Source organism: Mercenaria mercenaria, chromosome 10, assembly GCF_021730395.1.
Source record: "Mercenaria mercenaria strain notata chromosome 10, MADL_Memer_1, whole genome shotgun sequence".
Taxonomy (NCBI): domain Eukaryota; kingdom Metazoa; phylum Mollusca; class Bivalvia; order Venerida; family Veneridae; genus Mercenaria; species Mercenaria mercenaria.
The window spans coordinates 79,986,432-80,006,167 of NC_069370.1; the positions used below are offsets into that span (position 1 = coordinate 79,986,432).

The 19,736-nt window shown below is 35.2% G+C and overlaps 1 protein-coding gene across 5 annotated transcripts in view; it reads right to left on the minus strand.

Annotated features, from left to right (window-relative positions):
* LOC123561174 (uncharacterized) overlaps positions 1–19,736 on the minus strand; it is a 138,769-nt gene that overhangs the window by 92,408 nt on the left and 26,625 nt on the right. For all 5 annotated transcript variants that reach the window (XM_053516579.1, XM_053516578.1, XM_053516580.1 and 2 more), the window contains exons 11-16: positions 13,852–13,997; positions 12,603–12,789; positions 11,847–12,019; positions 9,946–10,090; positions 8,365–8,544; positions 2,201–2,374 (exon numbers count right to left, since the gene is read on the minus strand). In XM_053516579.1, the coding sequence (XP_053372554.1) occupies positions 2,201–2,374; positions 8,365–8,544; positions 9,946–10,090; positions 11,847–12,019; positions 12,603–12,789; positions 13,852–13,997 (1,005 nt within the window). The remainder of the gene's footprint in view (positions 1–2,200; positions 2,375–8,364; positions 8,545–9,945; positions 10,091–11,846; positions 12,020–12,602; positions 12,790–13,851; positions 13,998–19,736) is intronic.

A 19,736-nucleotide genomic window follows, 5' to 3' on the forward strand; every position in this document is an offset into this window, starting at 1 on the left:
TTTAAACTGTGTATACTGACAGAGAATCAAAATCAAAAACAGAAATGTTATATAATTCAAGGGCAGATATTCAAGATCAAGCCTGGGTACCTATGATTTTTGATACATATTTCTGTTTAAAACTTGTTTCCCAGTCAGTACACAAAGTTTAAAGAAAATCTGCCCGTAGGAAATTTTTGGCCCTATATACATATAGGCAACTGTGGTATTTCCCCTTATACCTCAGTAACAGAATGATGCAAAAAACGTTTTTTATGTCTAACCTGTGCTGTAAAAGACCTATTTTGTTGTTCAAAATTACACAGTCATGATTATTTCAAATTTACATCTGCAGATTTTATATAACAACATTGATTTTACAGCTGTAGATTTCAATTTACAGCTGTAAAACAGTTTGAATTATGTAAATGAGATTCAGTTGTAAAAATTTACAGCTGTGAAAATGAAAAAGTAACAGCTGTAAATATGCCTAAAAGTTACAGCTGTTAATATGCCTAAAAGTTACAGCTGTTAATATGCCTAAAAGTTACAGCTGTTAATATGCTTAAAAGTTACAGCTGTAAATATGTCTAAAAGTTCCAGTTGTAAATATGCCTAAAAGTTACAGCTATATATATATACAAATGTAATAGCTGTTGAAAAAGAGCGCATTTTTAAGGGACAAAAGAAGAGGTCCAAAATGTTTAAGGATGAATTGAAATTCTCTCGAAAGGGTAGCAATTACTATAAAAATGACAAAATAAACATTCGAGTAAATAATGACAAAATAAACATTCGAGTAAATAAAGAACAATATGTAATATGTTCACAATGTTGCAATTGCTAAATTCAAGAGTAGGATTAAAAGTATAAACTACGTATCAGATCTTGTTTATAATTCTTTCTTTGTCATGAAAACTTCAAGCAAACAACAATCTTGCAATTATTTCTTTTAAACGTATTGGCATCAAATGCAGTGTAAATGATTAATGTATATGCACATACATATGTCCTTTTACAACTATATTACATAGTGAAAAAAACATTTGCACTTACTCCATACCGCTTTAAATTCCAAAATTAAGATGTAGTGTCTAAATAAATTTCAGTTATATCCCGCCAAAATTCATAAAAGATGGCTGACAATACTCATATTTCCTTCCAAAAAAGTTACAGCTGTAACTTTGAGACATGGCCACTTTACAGCACCTGTAACTTCCAACTGTATTTGTACAGCTGTATTTCTAAAACCTGCATGTTTTACACCTGTAAATTTCAATTGTATTTCTGGTCATAAATCCACCTGAATGTCTTTTACAGCTGTTATTTCAAAACTCGGGTCTTTTAGAGATGTTTTACAGCTGTAAAACAGGCCCTATTTTCTTACAGGTAAGTCAATGGACCTTAATTTTGTCAACTTGAGGCTTTTAACCTGTGTTAGGGAAAAGATAATAATCTTAGTGTGTGCATTATGTTGGAAAAGGTTGCAATAATAACAAAGGCAGGAAAAAAATGAACATGTTTGCCTGAGTAAGACCTGTGTCTTGCACAGGCAGTCATATAGGATCCTTATCAAGTGTTTGATATAAATTACACTAAATTCCTTAGCATGGCTGGAGCTTTTGAGAGTTTTCTACATATTGACTGAAAGAAAATAGTTCTTAAAATGCACAGAATCACTTTAAAATTTCTTTACATTGCAATTCCTAAAGTCATTACTAAATCTGGAAAAAAATAGCGTAAAGAGAGAGATTTATCAATAGGCTGTCCAAAGAAAAATTTAGTGCACTTAATAAAGGCCTTCTTTCAGAACACTTTCAAATAAATTCACATATGTAAAGCATCTGTGTTATTTATTCAGACTTATTAATAATTCCCTTCTATGGTCAATAACCCAAGGATGGCAAGCTTTATCTTATTTCATCAAGATAACAGGATTAACAAGAAATCTATATTCTGTTACCATATTATTTAATTAAATGTCATACTTGTACTGACATTTGTTAAATGTACCTGCTAAAATTCAAAACATTTCAAACTTTTCATTAATTATAGCCATACACATTCAGTAGTACCTGTAAAACAAACTTGAATGTTTCAAACGTGTTAATTTACTGGTAGCGAGAGATTCACTAAATAAAAACAGACAAATGTCTATATGGGTTTACTGCACAAGTACATGTACAGATATAAAATTGCACCCTTCTTAATAAATACATACAAACACATGATGGTGGCAGTTCCCAGCTGTTGTTTGCCAGACATCGAATTGAGGAACTTCCTAGGAGTGTAAACCCGGGGTAACACTCGTAGACAGTGTTGTCACCTCCCAGAGAACCATCTGACGAAACTATGTTGCCGTTGTCTATGAATGGTGCGGGACCACATTTACCCTCTGTAAAATAAATAAAGAAATATTTGTTCTTATATTGTTAATAACTTTCTATAAAATTACATCATCTTACAGACTCAGCATATCAAGCTCTGTTCTCAGCATATCAAGCTCTGTTCTCAGCATATCAAGCTCTGGTCACAGCATATCAAGCTCTGGTCACAGTATATCAAGCTCTGGTCACAGCATATCAAGCTCTGGTCTCAGTATATCAAACTCTGGTGACAGTATATCAAGCTCTGGTCACAGCATATCAAGCTCTGTTCTCAGTATATCAAACTCTGGTGACAGTATATCAAGCTCTGGTCACAGCATATCAAGCTCTGGTCACAGCAAATCAAGCTCTGGTCACAGCAAATCAAACTCTGGTCACAGCATATCAAGCTCTGTTCTCAGCATATCAAGCTCTGGTCACAGCATATCAAGCTCTGGTCACAGCTCTGGTCACAGCATATCAAGCTCTGGTCTCAGCATATCAAGCTCTGTTCTCAGCATATCAAGCTCAGCATATCAAGCTCTGTTCTCACATATCAAGCTCTGGTCACAGCATATCAAGCTCTGGTCACAGCATATCAAGCTCTGTTCTCAGCATATCAAGCTCTGGTCACAGCATATCAAGCTCTGTTCTCAGCATATCAAGCTCTGGTCACAGTATATAAAGCTCTGTTCTCAGCATATCAAGCTCTGTTCTCAGCATATCAAGCTCTGGTCACAGCATATCAAGCTCTGGTCACAGCAAATCAAGCTCTGGTCACAGCATATCAAGCTCTGGTCACAGCATATCAAGCTCTGGTCACTGCATATCAAGCTCTGGTCACTGCATATCAAGCTCTGGTCACAGCATATCAAGCTCTGGTCACAGCAAATCAAGCTCTGGTCACAGCATATCAAGCTCTGGTCACAGCAAATCAAGCTCTGGTCACAGCATATCAAGCTCTGGTCACAGTATATCAAGCTCTGGTCACAGCATATCAAGCTCTGGTCATAGCATATCAAGCTCTGGTCACAGTATATCAAGCTCTGGTCACAGCATATCAAGTCAACCATTACATACTTGTCCAGTCCAGTACCAGATAGGTTCAGATAATAATCATCCCAGTCATAGTAATTGTTTTGTCTAAGGGTCTGACATAGCAAAGGCGTGTCTGACCTTTTGAATGAAATCTAGAGTATCTCTTTCCATCTGTACTAACATAACTGTGTTGTGACCTACCTATATAGATGGTGCGGGACCACATTTACCCTCTGTAAAATAAATAAAGAAATATTTGTTCTAATACTGTTAATAACTTTCTATAAAATTACATCATCTTACAGACTCAGCATATCAAGCTCTGTTCTCAGCATATCAAGCTCTGTTCTCAACATATCAAGCTCTCGTCACAGCATATCAAGCTCTGGTCACAGTATATCAAGCTCTGGTCACAGCATATCAAGCTCTGGTCACAGTATATCAAGCTCTGGTCACAGCATATCAAGCTCTGGTCTCAGTATATCAAACTCTGGTGACAGTATATCAAGCTCTGGTCACAGCATATCAAGCTCTGGTCACAGCATATCAAGCTCTGGTCACAGTATATCAAGCTATATCAAGCTCTGGTCACAGTATATCAAGCTCTGGTCACAGCATATCAAGCTCTGGTCTCAGTATATCAAACTCTGGTGACAGTATATCAAGCTCTGGTCACAGCATATCAAGCTCTGTTCTCAGTATATCAAACTCTGGTGACAGTATATCAAGCTCTGGTCACAGCATATCAAGCTCTGGTCTCAGTATATCAAACTCTGGTCACAGTATATCAAGCTCTGGTCACAGCATATCAAGCTCTGGTCACAGCAAATCAAGCTCTGGTCACAGCAAATCAAGCTCTGTTCTCAGCATATCAAGCTCTGGTCACAGTATATCAAGCTCTGGTCACAGTATAGCAAGCTCTGGTCACAGCATATCAAGCTCTGTCTTCAGCATATCAAGCTCTGGTCACAGCATATCAAGCTCTGGTCACATCATATCAAGCTCTGGTCACAGCATATCAAGCTCTGTTCTCAGCATATCAAGCTCTGTTCTCAGCATATCAAGCTCTGGTCACAGCATATCAAGCTCTGGTCACAGCATATCAAGCTCTGGTCACAGCATATCAAGCTCTGGTCACAGCATATCAAGCTCTGGTCACAGCATATCAAGCTCTGGTCACTGTATATCAAGCTCTGGTCACAGCATATCAAGCTCTGGTCACAGCAAATCAAGCTCTGGTCACAGCATATCAAGCTCTGGTCACAGGATATCAAGCTCTGGTCACAGCATATCAAGCTCTGGTCACAGCATATCAAGCTCTGGTCACAGCATATCAAGCTCTGGTCACAGCATATCAAGCTCTGGTCACAGTATATCAAGCTCTGGTCACAGCATATCAAGCTCTGGTCACAGCATATCAAGCTCTGGTCACTGTATATCAAGCTCTGGTCACAGTATATCAAGCTCTGGTCACAGCATATCAAGCTCTGGTCACAGCATATCAAGCTCTGGTCACAGTATATCAAGCTTTGGTCACAGTATATCAAGCTCTGGTCACAGCATATCAAGCTCTGGTCACTGTATATCAAGCTCTGGTCACAGCATATCAAGCTCTGGTCACTGTATATCAAGCTCTGGTCACAGCATATCAAGCTCTGGTCACAGTATATCAAGCTCTGGTCACAGTATATCAAGCTCTGGTCACTGTATATCAAGCTCTGGTCACAGTATATCAAGCTCTGGTCACAGCATATCAAGCTCTGGTCACAGTATATCAAGCTCTGGTCACAGCATATCAAGCTCTGGTCACAGCATATCAAGCTCTGGTCACAGCACATCAAGCTCTTGTCACAGCATATCAAGCTCTGGTCACAGTATATCAAGCTCTGGTCACAGCATATCAAGTCAACCATTACATACTTGTCCAGTCCAGTACCAGTTAGGTTCAGATAATAATCATCCCCGTCATAGTAATTGTTTTGTCTAAGGGTCTGACATAGCAAAGGCGTGTCTGACCTTTTGAATGAAATCTAGAGTACCTCTTTCCATCTGTACAAACATAACTGTGTTGTGACCTACCTATATAGAGGTTTAACCTTCCGCACCAACACCAGGCTGACCAGTCCTAGAACTACCCTCTTATGCTGTTAAGAGCACCAAGAGATGAAGCTACTATTACCATTTTTCATGTCTTTGGCATGATGCGGCCAGTGTGTGAACCCACAACTCCCGCACTTAAAGCAGGCCCTCTACACTAGGACAGGTCAGAGGTCCGATAATCAATATGAATACTGAGAATTGTACAGTGGAACTTCCGAAAACCGGACCTTCTGAAAACCGGAAACCTTTGAAAACCGCACGAAACTCAAGGTCCCGTTTTTTCTGTTCTTATTTCTATATATTTTTAACCTCTGAAAACTGGAACTTCTGAATTCTGAAAACCGGACGATTTTTGAAAGACTGTATAAATTTTAACACTAAAATTGACTTCCGAAAACCGAACAGCAAAATATTTGCCAGATTAAAAGTGTCACCTGTTAATCCAAAAACGCCTGTGGCAAGTTAACAACATGTCCTTTTGTTTATCTATTAGCAGCTGTCATTTATTTTGACATGCTTTTTTAATCACAATGATCATTTGATGTAAAAGTAAGAAAGAAACCGGCGATTACTTTCATTTGTATTCAGTTGCTGAAAACGTGATGAATTAAATATCTTACGTGTGAGAAACTTGCCTTCTGTTTGAATGAAAGAAAAACCTGTGTTTTAATTGATTTAGTTAATTATCAACATTAATTAAATATTGACAAACTCTGGACTCCAAAGATGTTAAAATTAAGTGGAAAATGTTTGCGTAAATGCTATTATTACAGATACATGTATATTGTTTTTTTATAATTATTATTTATGTATTTATTATCCTTAATGTTTGTAATTAATTAATTGATCAATCAATCAATCAATCAATCAATCAATCAATTACTTTATATAAGCTTGTAAAGTTATAAAGGATAATAATCTCCTTCATCCTGCATATAAGAAAACATAACTCTTGTGCACCATGTCCACTTTGCCTACAAATTTTCAAACTTCTGAATTCCGGAAACTTCCAAATACGGAACTTTTAGGCTGGTCCGGAGGTCGTTCGGTTTTCGGAAGTTACACTGTATTACAAAGAGCAGACAATATTTTATCTTTAAAAACGGCAGATGATTTCAAGTTTGTTCTTGTATTTTTCTCATTGTTTTAATTACATGGTAAGTCACAGGAAACAGAAGTACATGTATTTACAATTTCTTAATCCTGGGAAAACTACGATTGCAAATTCGACAAATAATTAGTATTTTTTGTACGCCTTAATCGGAAGATTAAATTGTTTTTCTTGTTTTTCTCGGGACTGATGAATAAAAATAATAAACCTAATGTTTTCTTCAGTATTTAAGACATGGATTTTTTTCAGGAATTGTTGAATTCATTTTACTGCTTGAGTAAATTAATAACTGAGACTACTGGAAATGATGATCAAATCGCTGTTAAAATTTCATATCATCGAGCACCAGTGAGAGCTTATAATACATAAAATATTTACAAAATATATTATGTAATAAATGCCACTTTATGACAATTATAATCATAGCTACCAAAAATTACCTTATACACTGGTATTTCAGTTGTATATTGCTTACCGGACCTCTAGACTCCAGGTCTAGTGGTCCGGTTACCATTATCTATTTACTCAAGCAGTAAAACGAATTCAACAATTCATGCATGCATGAGCACAGTCCATATTTTAAATACTAAAGAAAAAATTAAGTTAATTTATTACAGTCGAGACTGCCTTAATGACCCCCTGAATTTAGCGGCTCCCTGTCATATGCGGCCCTATTTTATGCTCCGGACGCAATTTACTATTAAAAGAGTCTGAACTAAGCAACCCCCTGCCTTACGCGACAAGCGACTGTGAAATCAGGCTTCCGAATCGATATTTAGACCGTTTTCAGCGACTTTGAGACGCTCCCTCACAAGATTTTACACGATAGAGTTACCATTCTTTATCTCGCGTGAAGTTGTTTGAGATGAGAACTTATTTGTTTACAAAAAATGGCTGATGAAAAACATAAAAAAGAACTGTTTTGAAATTAGAACAGCATGTTTAGGCACTTGAATTGCTCGATTAGGGAAAACCAGCTTATAAAGTCGCTGAAGAATTCGGAGTCGGTGCATAAATTAACTTTATTCCTGGTGAAACAAAAATATGGCGGTATTAAACAGGAAACAACGAAGTAAACACAGATTAAAGATGCAGTCAATAATCAAATAAATGTCAATGAACAATTAGTACACAAAAATATAAATATCATAAACCTCAGTGTGTAAATAGTTCAAATGGAATATTTATATTTTACTGCTCCCCTTTATTTTCTTGCCAGATCATGAGCTTAAATTTGTTTTATCAACATCATATGAATGATGCAAATTATTTGAAATTTATATTTTATCAATATGCAATTAAAGAAATAGTATTTAATCATTTTCCACTACTACCTTAAAAGAGGCCAATATATAAGTATCCGACATTCATGTACTTTAATTGGAAAAATATATGAAACCAACGTCATCCTGTTAAGTGAGACTGTTTTAAGAGACTCCCTGTCATATGTGACCTTTATCGCTGCTTCCCAAAATCGGTCTCTTAAAACAGTCTTGACTGTATTTTAATTCATCAGTCCCAAGAAAAACAATTACAGTCTCTCAAGAAAAAAATCAGTACAGTCTCCTAGCTCTTTGTAAATACTGTTCTCAGTATTCATATTGATTACCGGACCTCTGGCTTGCCCTGTACAGGTCAGCTAGAGTCCAGTAACAGGACCTCTGGACTCCCGAGTCTAGAGGTCCGGTTACAACAAATATTCACGGTTACAGGACCCCCAGCAACTTCCTTACCTATATAAAAGTGGTAACAACAGTAAGGTCTACTTACGGGAACATGTTGGAATAGCTTGCCTGTCCCAATAACCTCCTGATTCGCAGGACAACGATATTTCTTGGCCATACCCTGCTCCAAAATAATAGCCTTCTGCGCATGACACTGTCACTTGGTCTCCAAAGTCAAATGATTCAGACGATAAAACGTAACCTTCCGCATTTAGTACCGGACATCCTGTAATTTAGACACTTTCACGTAAAACACTAACTTCAAGTATGCACTACATATTTTAGAGGGACGACCTGTTGCTGCTGTTGAGAGAACCTGAGGGTGAACCATTTTGCCTAATACATGTACACTTTATCTAATTTCAATGCATTCAATCATATATGTATGTAACTTTGTACTCACAATAAAAATATGGTTCATTTAACTAAACATATTTTAGACATATATAAGTGAACACCATCAAAGTTCGCATTCTGGAAACAAATATTCAAGGAAGACTGATTTTGTCCAATGAGGTATTACTCTTTGAATAAAGGCTTAATTGTTGTTGTTATATCTATTATCAGTATTACTATAATATACAGGATCATATTGAAAGTGTTATTCGGGCTGAGAAAAATGATCCAGTGAAAACGAAGACAACTCTGCTAAAACATTATAGTACGGTTAGAGTACGACTTGTCGAAATCCTGCAAATCCTACATTTCTTACCTCTACCCATAAAAAAGTCATGCATTATTACTACAGTGAAACAACCAGGTCTTACGTATCAAAGATCAGCTTAGTCTGTTATTAATGGAGAGAAGCACATTAGATATCCTCGTACAATTTATTAACTAGAAAAAAACAACTCACTGACAATTTTAAATGCAAAAGACAAGAAAAAATGCTGACGGAAAAGTAGTGCAGTGTTAACATAAAGCTACAAATCAAAGTAATGTAAAAATGTTGATTAATTTATTGAAATGAGTTTGAGTCCCACATTTTACTATTATTTGGGTTTTTCTTCTCTGTTGAAAAACTGCAAAACAGCTGTTATTCAACGGGCCAGGTAGTCGTGCTGTCTGAATGTTAGTTTTTTTCCATGTGCTTTCCTTCAGACAGTTCCATTTTGAAAAAATCATCAGCTGCTTTATCAACATATTTCTCCAAGGATATCGTGACTTTTAAAAAATATCTAGAAATTTCTAAAATTTTGCAAAAATATTTAGAAATATGACACATCAAACAAAACAATTTCAGGAATGTTACACACATGACTGCGCTATCTGTATTGCAGATAATTTTCCAATTCTTTGGAATACAATCAACAAATAACATTCTGCCAAACAGTATAAAACAGGTTGTCTCCCTTGAGTAATGAAGGTTTAAGTTAAACCTGTTATACAAGCATAAGGGTATATAACACTTCACTAATACATTTTTTTCTTAGATAAGGGTTCACTTGTTTATGTAATAAGTTACAATAATGTGTGCTAATGAGACACAATAACTCAGATGTGTGACTTTATCAGGAATTAGACCCCCAATTAATTCAAACAAATTTATATAGCAGACAGTAAGAATTTAAAAATCCATTCTCGTTTTGCACAATCGATCACGAGACAGAAAAAAATTGTATTTTACCAGGAGAAAATGATGCCAGAAATCCAGGACTGTTATCTAGGGAGCTGGTGGACATTGCCAGAGTGATGTAACTCTCTGATGTGAACGACTGTTTATGTAGGGATGATCCCGTGTGACTAGACACAGTGCCATTAGATTGTGTGACCTGAAAAAATGTTTAGTAGAACAAACTGCGAACAAAAATTATAGAAAATCTAGAATATACTTGAGATGGAGGAAATGATGTTAATATGCTAATTTTTCATCGGTAGAATTAATTGAGAAATAATTTATAGCAAAACGGTGCTTTATCACTATTTATACAGGATGGGCGGTTATACGTTGGGCGTAATAATTTCACGTGGGCGCAGCCCGAGTGAAATTATTTCGGATGACGTATAACCGCCCTGGTGTATAAATAGTGATAAAGCACTGTTTTGCTATAAATTATTTCGATCTAATATGTTCTTTATTGTAAAATATATATCAAAAACGATGGAACTGTTTCTTCGCGCAAGCATGGCGCCAATAGTAGGTATTTGTTAAAACACGCTAGGACCGGAAACGGTAATACGTCTTGTGGCAGAATTCAGTTTCGAGCAAAAATTATTGCGAATTATTCAGCAAAGCGAATAACTAATTTGGTATGTGTATAAATTAATCAAAACATTTGTGCAATGTGACATTTCGTTTAAAACATGTTATTAAGTAAAATATTTCATGAAATTTGAAAGCACTTTTTTCTTGATGCGTACATGGCGCTAAATATCACGTTGACGTAATGTCAACATAACACCGTTGTGATGATAAAAGCATTGTTAGTCATAGTAGAATGATTCTTATTCCAGAAAGTGTTTGAAAAACATGTTAAAATCTCATTGAATAAAGCATGTACGATATGTTTAACAGAGTGACGGTAGAAACTTTAACACAATCATTGTCATGTAATACTATATAAACCAATCTCATGTGTTCTACTTTAGTACTACAGTGGAACTTCCGAAAACCGGACCTTCTGAAAACCGGAAACCTTTGAAAACCGCACGAAACTCAAGGTCCCGTTTTTTCTGTTCTTATTTCTATATATTTTTAACCTCTGAAAACTGGAACTTCTGAATTCTGAAAACCGGACGATTTTTGAAAGACTGTATAAATTTTAACACTAAAATTGACTTCCGAAAACCGAACAGCAAAATATTTGCCAGATTAAAAGTGTCACCTGTTAATCCAAAAACGCCTGTGGCAAGTTAACAACATGTCCTTTTGTTTATCTATTAGCAGCTGTCATTTATTTTGACATGCTTTTTAATCACAATGATCATTTGATGTAAAAGTAAGAAAGAAACCGGCGATTACTTTCATTTGTATTCAGTTGCTGAAAACGTGATGAATTAAATATCTTACGTGTGAGAAACTTGCCTTCTGTTTGAATGAAAGAAAAACCTGTGTTTTAATTGATTTAGTTAATTATCAACATTAATTAAATATTGACAAACTCTGGACTCCAAAGATGTTAAAATTAAGTGGAAAATGTTTGCGTAAATGCTATTATTACAGATACATGTATATTGTTTTTTTATAATTATTATTTATGTATTTATTATCCTTAATGTTTGTAATTAATTAATTGATCAATCAATCAATCAATCAATCAATCAATCAATTACTTTATATAAGCTTGTAAAGTTATAAAGGATAATAATCTCCTTCATCCTGCATATAAGAAAACATAACTCTTGTGCACCATGTCCACTTTGCCTACAAATTTTCAAACTTCTGAATTCCGGAAACTTCCAAATACGGAACTTTTAGGCTGGTCCGGAGGTCGTTCGGTTTTCGGAAGTTACACTGTATATGCTTCAATACCAACAGCCAACTGCCAATCATTTTTTTATTGAAACAGATAATCTGACACTACATACCGTTACTGTGTCCATCTGTTCCAGGTCAAAGTAATCAAATATTACTGTAACACTGCGTTCAGCTGAAGGAGCATATAAGGTCCATGAGCATTCCATGAGATCCGGATAACTTTTAACGGTGCCATACCCAGGCGAACTTACAACACCACTACCGACCATACTAACAGCACAACCTGTAAAGCATATATTCACTTATTAAGTATATGTATATGCACATTAGAAACATAGTGAAAAAAATCTTCTGTATTAAATAGTTTAACTTACAGTCAATTACAGGGCATGATTTTCAATATTCTGTTTTAAACTTTATCGTATTACCTAAAAATGAATATGTTTCGGCATAGTGTAGTGCGTAACCCTATAAGAATAGCCATTTTTTATCTTTTAAAACGTTTTGGAAATATACTGCAACTGTTATTAAATCCATTTAGGTGCAACCTCTGTGAAGAGGAACACCATAATTATGGAAGACTACTATTTATGGATAAGGTTAATTTACTAGCACTCTCATTCATCAAAGGGTCCTCATAGACCCAAAGTACACCTCTGGTATGTGTCAGAACAATGGTTTACTCTCTTTCAAGTTGGCTTTCCTAACCTCAACTTCTTATAAAGCTGAAATTAAAGAACGACAACTCTAAATGGTAGATTATGATTTACTAGCTACTTTATCTGAAAGAAGGTACAACTCTGTCTGCACTGAGAGGGGTTAGCTCCTCTGAGGTGCAGTTCACAGTAGTTAGTTATACTGTATACCTTGTATGTACTCGATAAGTGCACCACGACATTTCCAATGATTCATGAGCTCCATTTTGATGTGGACTGTATTACTGGTAGAAATGAGTGTTCTTGGTGTTGACACAGATGTAAGGCTGTCCAAAAGGTCATGGTCTTCATCGTAAATATAGATTTTATCATCACAACATAACTCTAATGTAAGAACCTAAAATATAAAAACTTGTGTCAACCCCTTTGAAAATGCTTTATTAGACTGTCGTCAAGAACATCATTTAACCTTTCTTCATTCAATTTGGGTGTAGTATGACTTACTCTTCAAACGAGTTTTCACTGAAAATTTACTATGCGAATAGAGAACAGTTCAGGTCATATCAGGCTGATCATGGTCTACACTGGTCACAAAGGCAAAACCACTTGCCGCCAGGAGACTTTATTTATAAAGGTTAATTCTATATCAATCAAAAGTATCAATACCCAGCAGAAACCCACTTATCTGACCGGGCAAGAGCATTTATGTCCGAATGAATAACTTGAGACAGTATTGACCCGAAATATCTTAACTTCTTCCTTTTTTCATATAAAATGATCATTGGGAATTTTGTATAACAATTGAGGCTGATGCCGGGTTCAGTCTGTAGTACTGATGACCTGTCTAAATGTCACAAAGGCTGTTGATCGATTTATAAAAATTCAGTTTATCTTCAATAAAAATATTTTTTATATATGTAATATACAGTAAATAAATACAGTTATCTGAACAGCTTTGGCTACAGCTATAGTATTTCTAACTCTATTTGGTGGTAAATTATGATATTAACGTAACAGGATAGAGTATGCATAATACGGTGTCTTGCTGTATGAGCTATCTTCTATAAAGATGCGGTAGTGTCTTCCCCTTAGGTGTAAGAGGTCCCAGGTTCAACCTGGTCAGAGTTTTTTAAATTTTTCAATTTCACATTGGCGCCAAAATGGCACCCAATGTAAATATCTCACAAGAAGTTATAAATGGACGCGCTTTAATGTCCAACGGAGGTTCAAGCTTCCATGAATTTGAAGACGAATACTAAAATGAAGGGGATATGACTTTTGTGTAGTACCGTAGAGTATAAGGGTGCACTTCATTGCTGTATAAGCTAGCATTTATAGCAACATGGTAGAAGAGTGCCTACCTCAGATGTGCTGTCCCTGGTTTGATTCCTGATCATCACAGAAATATTTTCAGTCTGTTAAATTAATATAGTTTATAAAAGCTTATTATAAATGTTACCTCAAGTGTAATGAGACTGTTTGCTGACGCTGTGATTGTATACCACTCCTCAAAATTACCAACATAAGGATATGGATAAAGGGGCGTGGCCAACTGTTCCCCTGATGGCGAGGCGAAAAGCTGAGTGGGTAATAAAGGTACTGCTCCTGAAACATAAATATATCAGTGGGAAAAAAATAATTTGACATTCAGGGCCCAGTTGTTCGAAACTTTAACAGGCTGTTAAACTAAATTGATTTGATTCAAAATACTAGACTTGGTGGGAAACACTAGTATGGTGTTTTAATTTTACTGTAAAGACATTTTAGTGTTAAAAATCCTTAACTTACACATTCTAAAATGTCAAAATATAACTCTGAAAGTTAATCAACTGTCAGCTTTGAAATCACTTGTTAAAGTCTCAAACAACTGGGTCCAGATTGTTCTATATATTTGTGCTGGACCAATCTTCTTCCCAGATTTGTGACGGGCCAATCTAAATGTCAAAACTTTGCAGGACCAAAATAATGGAGAATTAATCACAGTACATAGTCATGTAAAGTTATTGGTTTTGTTGCTTGTGCATATTGGCGTGTAGACACGGTAAACACTAACCGTGTACAGTACATACAGCTAGGAATTGAATCCCCTTTCAATACATGATAGTTTTATTTGAATTTACAAATGTATGGCCAATTTGTGACATAATCAGCAATTAAACCTTTATATAGCATGTAAAGCGTCGGCAGCGATGAAAATTTCTTCAGAAATTGCTTCCACTATTTCGGTCTTTCGAGTGTTTGACGCGAGAGGGGACATGGCCAATATAACAAAATTATCTCAATATTTCCTAGAGTCACATCAAATTTGTAGGACTATAAACAGACAATGAAATGAAACAGCGCAGCCTGTGAATTCAGTGTCTCTTTCTAACTTTTTTCAGTCTTCCTACAAGAGCTAGTATTAAATTTTCTGTCAGCACCATGTAAAATATGGAGTGGAGTCATGGAGTGGAGTGGTGGAGTGGAGTCTGGAGTCGATTTTGGAGTCAAATTTGGAGTGGAGTCTATTTTGGAGTCAATTTTTGAGTCAGTTTTGGAGTCAATTTTGAAATCAGTTTTGGAATCAGTTTTGGAGTCAATTTTGGAGTGGAGTTACAAGAGTGGAGTTACAAGAGTGGAGTCTCTGTAATGGAGTCAATTTTGGAGAGGAGTCACTAAAAAGTGGTCTCTTAATACTTTGATTGATAAAATGGGTCTTAAGACAAATGTCAATGGTTTCTAAATACTAGCCTTGCTCCTAGACTATAATATATCTTTTTACATTTTTATGATTGAATGTAGTGAACTGAGCCAGTCTATATCCTATGTCCAATATCATAGTCTAGTACAATCCAAAAATTCACATTAAATTTTGTTATCAATCAGTGTCATGAACTGACCACAACAGCCCAGTTTACTACCACATGTTTATGCAACTCACTGAGACCATCTGATAGTTGGGATTCACAACTGCAGGGGTCAGTTGAGTTGAAAATGTATCAGAAAAGAATTTCATTTCTTTGTACTAGAATGGAGAATCTGAAAGATACAAATTTCCTATGCAGCCATTCATTTGCAGCATGCGAATAGTCGAAATTTGAAGTTCACGGTAACGTAATGGTTTATATGTTTTTTTAAACTTCGAACCCTCTACGGTTTATTGGAAAAGAATTACTCACAAAAAGTCTCTTGTCTGCGAGATACGACAATTTAAAAAAGTGCCCTATAAATCTAGGTTACAGAGCTAAGGTTAGGACATAGCTTTATTTTATTGAGGTTACATGATTCATATTAGCGGTCAAACACGCTTTTGCAGTAAATTTGTTCAAAGGAAGAGATGCAGACCGCGATGAGATGAAAACATTATACTTCAGAAAAATTATTTTTCTTGTGACATGCAAAAGAAACAAAGCAGCATTTAAGCCAACAGCTTCATACGAGGATGTGATATATCATTAGTGTTTACACAAAGGCTGCACTCACAAGAAAATGAAACATTACTGATTTTAGGACTCAATAAGTTAGTTTTTCTTTTCATCGATCTAGCAGAAGTACAGATACCACGATGTCCTCCAGAAGATAGTGCCTTATTTTGTTACGGAAAATAGATTCTTTGAGTTGTATTACGGTATACAGAAATGCAAAAACTTGCTACTTACTTCAAATTATTTTGATAAAAAGTCATTACAAAAAAGCCAGAAATACTAAATATTTTTAGAACTATAACAGAACTTTGCAATAGGCAGACTTTGTGTAATAACAGAAGGCACTTAGTTCACATAATTTTCCACCTTTAGGATTCGTAATTTCACTTTTTATCACCATTATCTGCAAAGATACTTTTCTACCACCATACTCTTCCAATATGTCAGTTTTTTAATAAAAAAATAATAAAACAGCAATTTTATACAACATCTCGAATAAAACACCATTTATATATAACATTTCTTTGACTGTAATTCGCATAAACATGACATTTTAGTTTGTTACGGAACACAACGTTACGGAAAATAGGTGTTATGGAAGCATATAAAAAACTCTTTATTTTCTTATACTGTAAAATCATTTAATTTCATGGGCATGAAATTTCGTGGTTTAGGTCAGAATGGCAAATTCGTGGGGATATGAATTCGTGGATTTCAAATTTTGAACATAAAATGAATGGGAATTCCACTTGTTCGTTGGGATTAAATTTTGTGGATTGACTCAACCACGAAATCCACGAAAATTAATCCCCCACAAATATTAATGATTTCAAAGTATAATAAAGAAAGATGAACTTACCGTTGTGACAGATTATGTTTCGAAGCATTCTCTGTACAGTGTTTATCGTTCCTACTCCAATCTAACATTTTGGCACACAGTTTTTATAATAGCAGCGTTACGGAAGCATGATAGCCCTTGAAATGCGACATTTTCATTTCTGACTTTGAACGGCTTCTAAGTGTTTATTTCTTTTGGCAAGCCTATTCTTGGAATTTTACTGATGACTTTAACCTTTTACACATTCAAAGCACTTTAAAAACAATTATTTAATTGTAATCATCTTATGCTAGACTATGTTTAAAATTCGTTACAGTACAACAGGTGCATATTGGCGACATCGATTCAAACAGAAAGAAACAAGCAAATTCGATGAATTGGAATCCCCCGCCAAAAGGGTCAGAGTTGAGGAACGGCAAAAAAATATATCCAGCAAAAAGTTAAGAATGTTACCAAGAAGCAAATAATTTCATTAGTCAAAATCAAATTAAAAGAAAATGAATGGTTTGTTTGGGTGGGGGGTGGGGTGAGGATACAACAGTTTACATGTTGATTATAAATATTGATAGAAAACGAAAAATGAAAAAAAAAAAAAAAAAAAAAAAAAAAAAATTGGGGGGGTGTGGGGGGGACGGGGGTGACCAAGGTAAGGTGGTGACCAGGTGTAGGTACACAACATCACATGTTTATAATAAATGTTCATGGAAAAGAATGAAAGAAGTTTAATGAAATTCTTCCAATTGGTTGGTTTGTTATGTACAGATCTGTGGATTTTTAAACAATTAAAGGGCAATAACTATATGGAAAATTGACCAATCGAAAAAAAACTTGAAGGGCATCGTCGCAGTATCTTGGTTCATGTCTATTTCAAGTTTGATGAAATTCTACCTGCTAGTTACTGAGAAATGGCTGCAGACGGACATTTTTCATTAAATCAAGGGCAATAACTCTGAGGGAAATTGACCTATCAAAAAAAAAACTTGACGGGCATCAGCGCAGTATCTTGGTACATGTCTATTTCAGATTTGATGAAATTCTACCTGTTAGTTACTGAGAAATGGCTGCAGATGGACATTTTTTATTAAATCAAGGGCAATAACTCTGAGGGAAATTGACCAATCAAAAAAAAAACTTGACGGGCATCATCGCAGTATGTTGGTTCATGTTTATTTCAAGTTTCATGAAATTCTACCAAGTAGTTACTGAGAAATGGCTGCGGACGGACGGACGGACGGACGGACGGACTGACAGACTGACGGACTGACGGACGGACAACGCCATTTCAATACCCCCCTCCCGATTTCATCGGCGGGGGATAATTACTATCAAAATACCAATTCCTGATGGGAAACACGCTTAATTGTATCATGTTAAATACAGGTACTGTTAAAAAGTTGAAACTCCAATACAAATTGATGCCGTAAAATCACGAATTAGTCCTTTTTATTTCACAAATTAGCTTGGCGACATGGGGTTTATGCAATATTTGGCAATTTTAACGTCTACTTGTGGATGCTTAGTGTGCAACAAGATACCAAAACATGTTTTAAGTAATTGTCCATATATTGCCTTCTGTCTATATACCTTCTTTTAAAAATGCCACTGAATGCTTCTTTAATTTCTAATAAAATCCAGCAATTATCTTCTTTTTTTTTTCGTTTTTATTTTGTTACTTTTGATAAAAAGATCATTATCATTGAATAAACAAACTTGTAATTTCTCTTATTAAGTTTTGAATAATTATTTTATAGTGAGAAATGCAAAACACAGGAAATAACCAATTTACCTGTAGGCAATAAAATTTATGATTCTCTTACAATAATTAGGCTACATGTCAAGTCTACAGGGGTTTTATGGACCCTTATCAGACTGGACCAGACAGGATCTTGTATATTGGGGATTAAAAAGTTTGGTATTTGGGTGGGGGGTCACTTATATAGGAGATTTTCTTTGCCTTTAAGTGAAATTGCGCAGTTTTGTTCTCGAACATTTAAAAAATTTTACTGAAAGCTCGGCGACATGTTTTTTTTCAATATGAGTCGATTTTGGGAGAATGGCTGTATGGCTTGTCATAAAATGGACATGAAAATACATTTAAGCTTATAATTCTTGTAAGCTTAATTAAGTTTCTTACGTTTGCAAATTTGAGATATGAACTTGCACGCAAAACTTTTACCAAAACATTACAGTGATGCGATGCCGACGCTCGGATGAGTAGAAAAGCTCTCCTTATTCTTCGAAAAGTAACATTAGCTTAAAGCTATTTCCCGACAAACAAATGATATAGTAATAACAAAATAAAATGAAAAAATAAAACAGCTGTAAAGAAAAAGCAGTCATAAAAAAGAGCAAGGGAAGTAACTCTGTAACAGTACATATACATTACTGACTTTGTTACTCCCCTTCAAAGCAAAATTCAGTTTAATCATACATGCTGAAAAGAGGGATACAAAATAAATAAGCAAAGTAAAAATTCAGTTAATTACAAACTATAAGATGCAACTAAGAAATTAAAAATGAGGCATGAAAAATATAATACAGAAATAAAAGTAAAACCTGTGGGAAAGCTGCATGCTGATCTTGACCTAGGCCTAAAATCTGCCATAAAAAAAGTAACTATATAAAAAAAATATTTAGCAAAACTAACACAAAAGTGTGACAAATAAGATGAAATTAAGAACAGATATCTCCTCAAATCAGATTTGTGAAGAACTGGTCAGCAACTTTCTCACAGAGAGTCATGTTTACATAATATTTGATAACAGCAGCACTTTTAAAACAAGCAGAGAAATAAAAAATGAAACACAGTTTGAACAAAGGATATGAACTAAAAAGCACAAAACAAAATAAGGCAAAGCATGATAGAGAGAGAAAAAAAAAGCTAGCAAAAAAAACAAAGCAAGCAAAACAAAGCAAGGCAGGCAGGACAACAGCACATACAACAAGCAAACATACAGCAAACACTCACTGACACATGGCACATTTACATTTGGGGCCAGTCCAGGTACGGACAAGTCTGACAAAATTGTATTTTAATATTTGTACAAACATAGTACTATGATGTTATTTATATGCTGTATAGTCCCAATTGAATAATTCTTA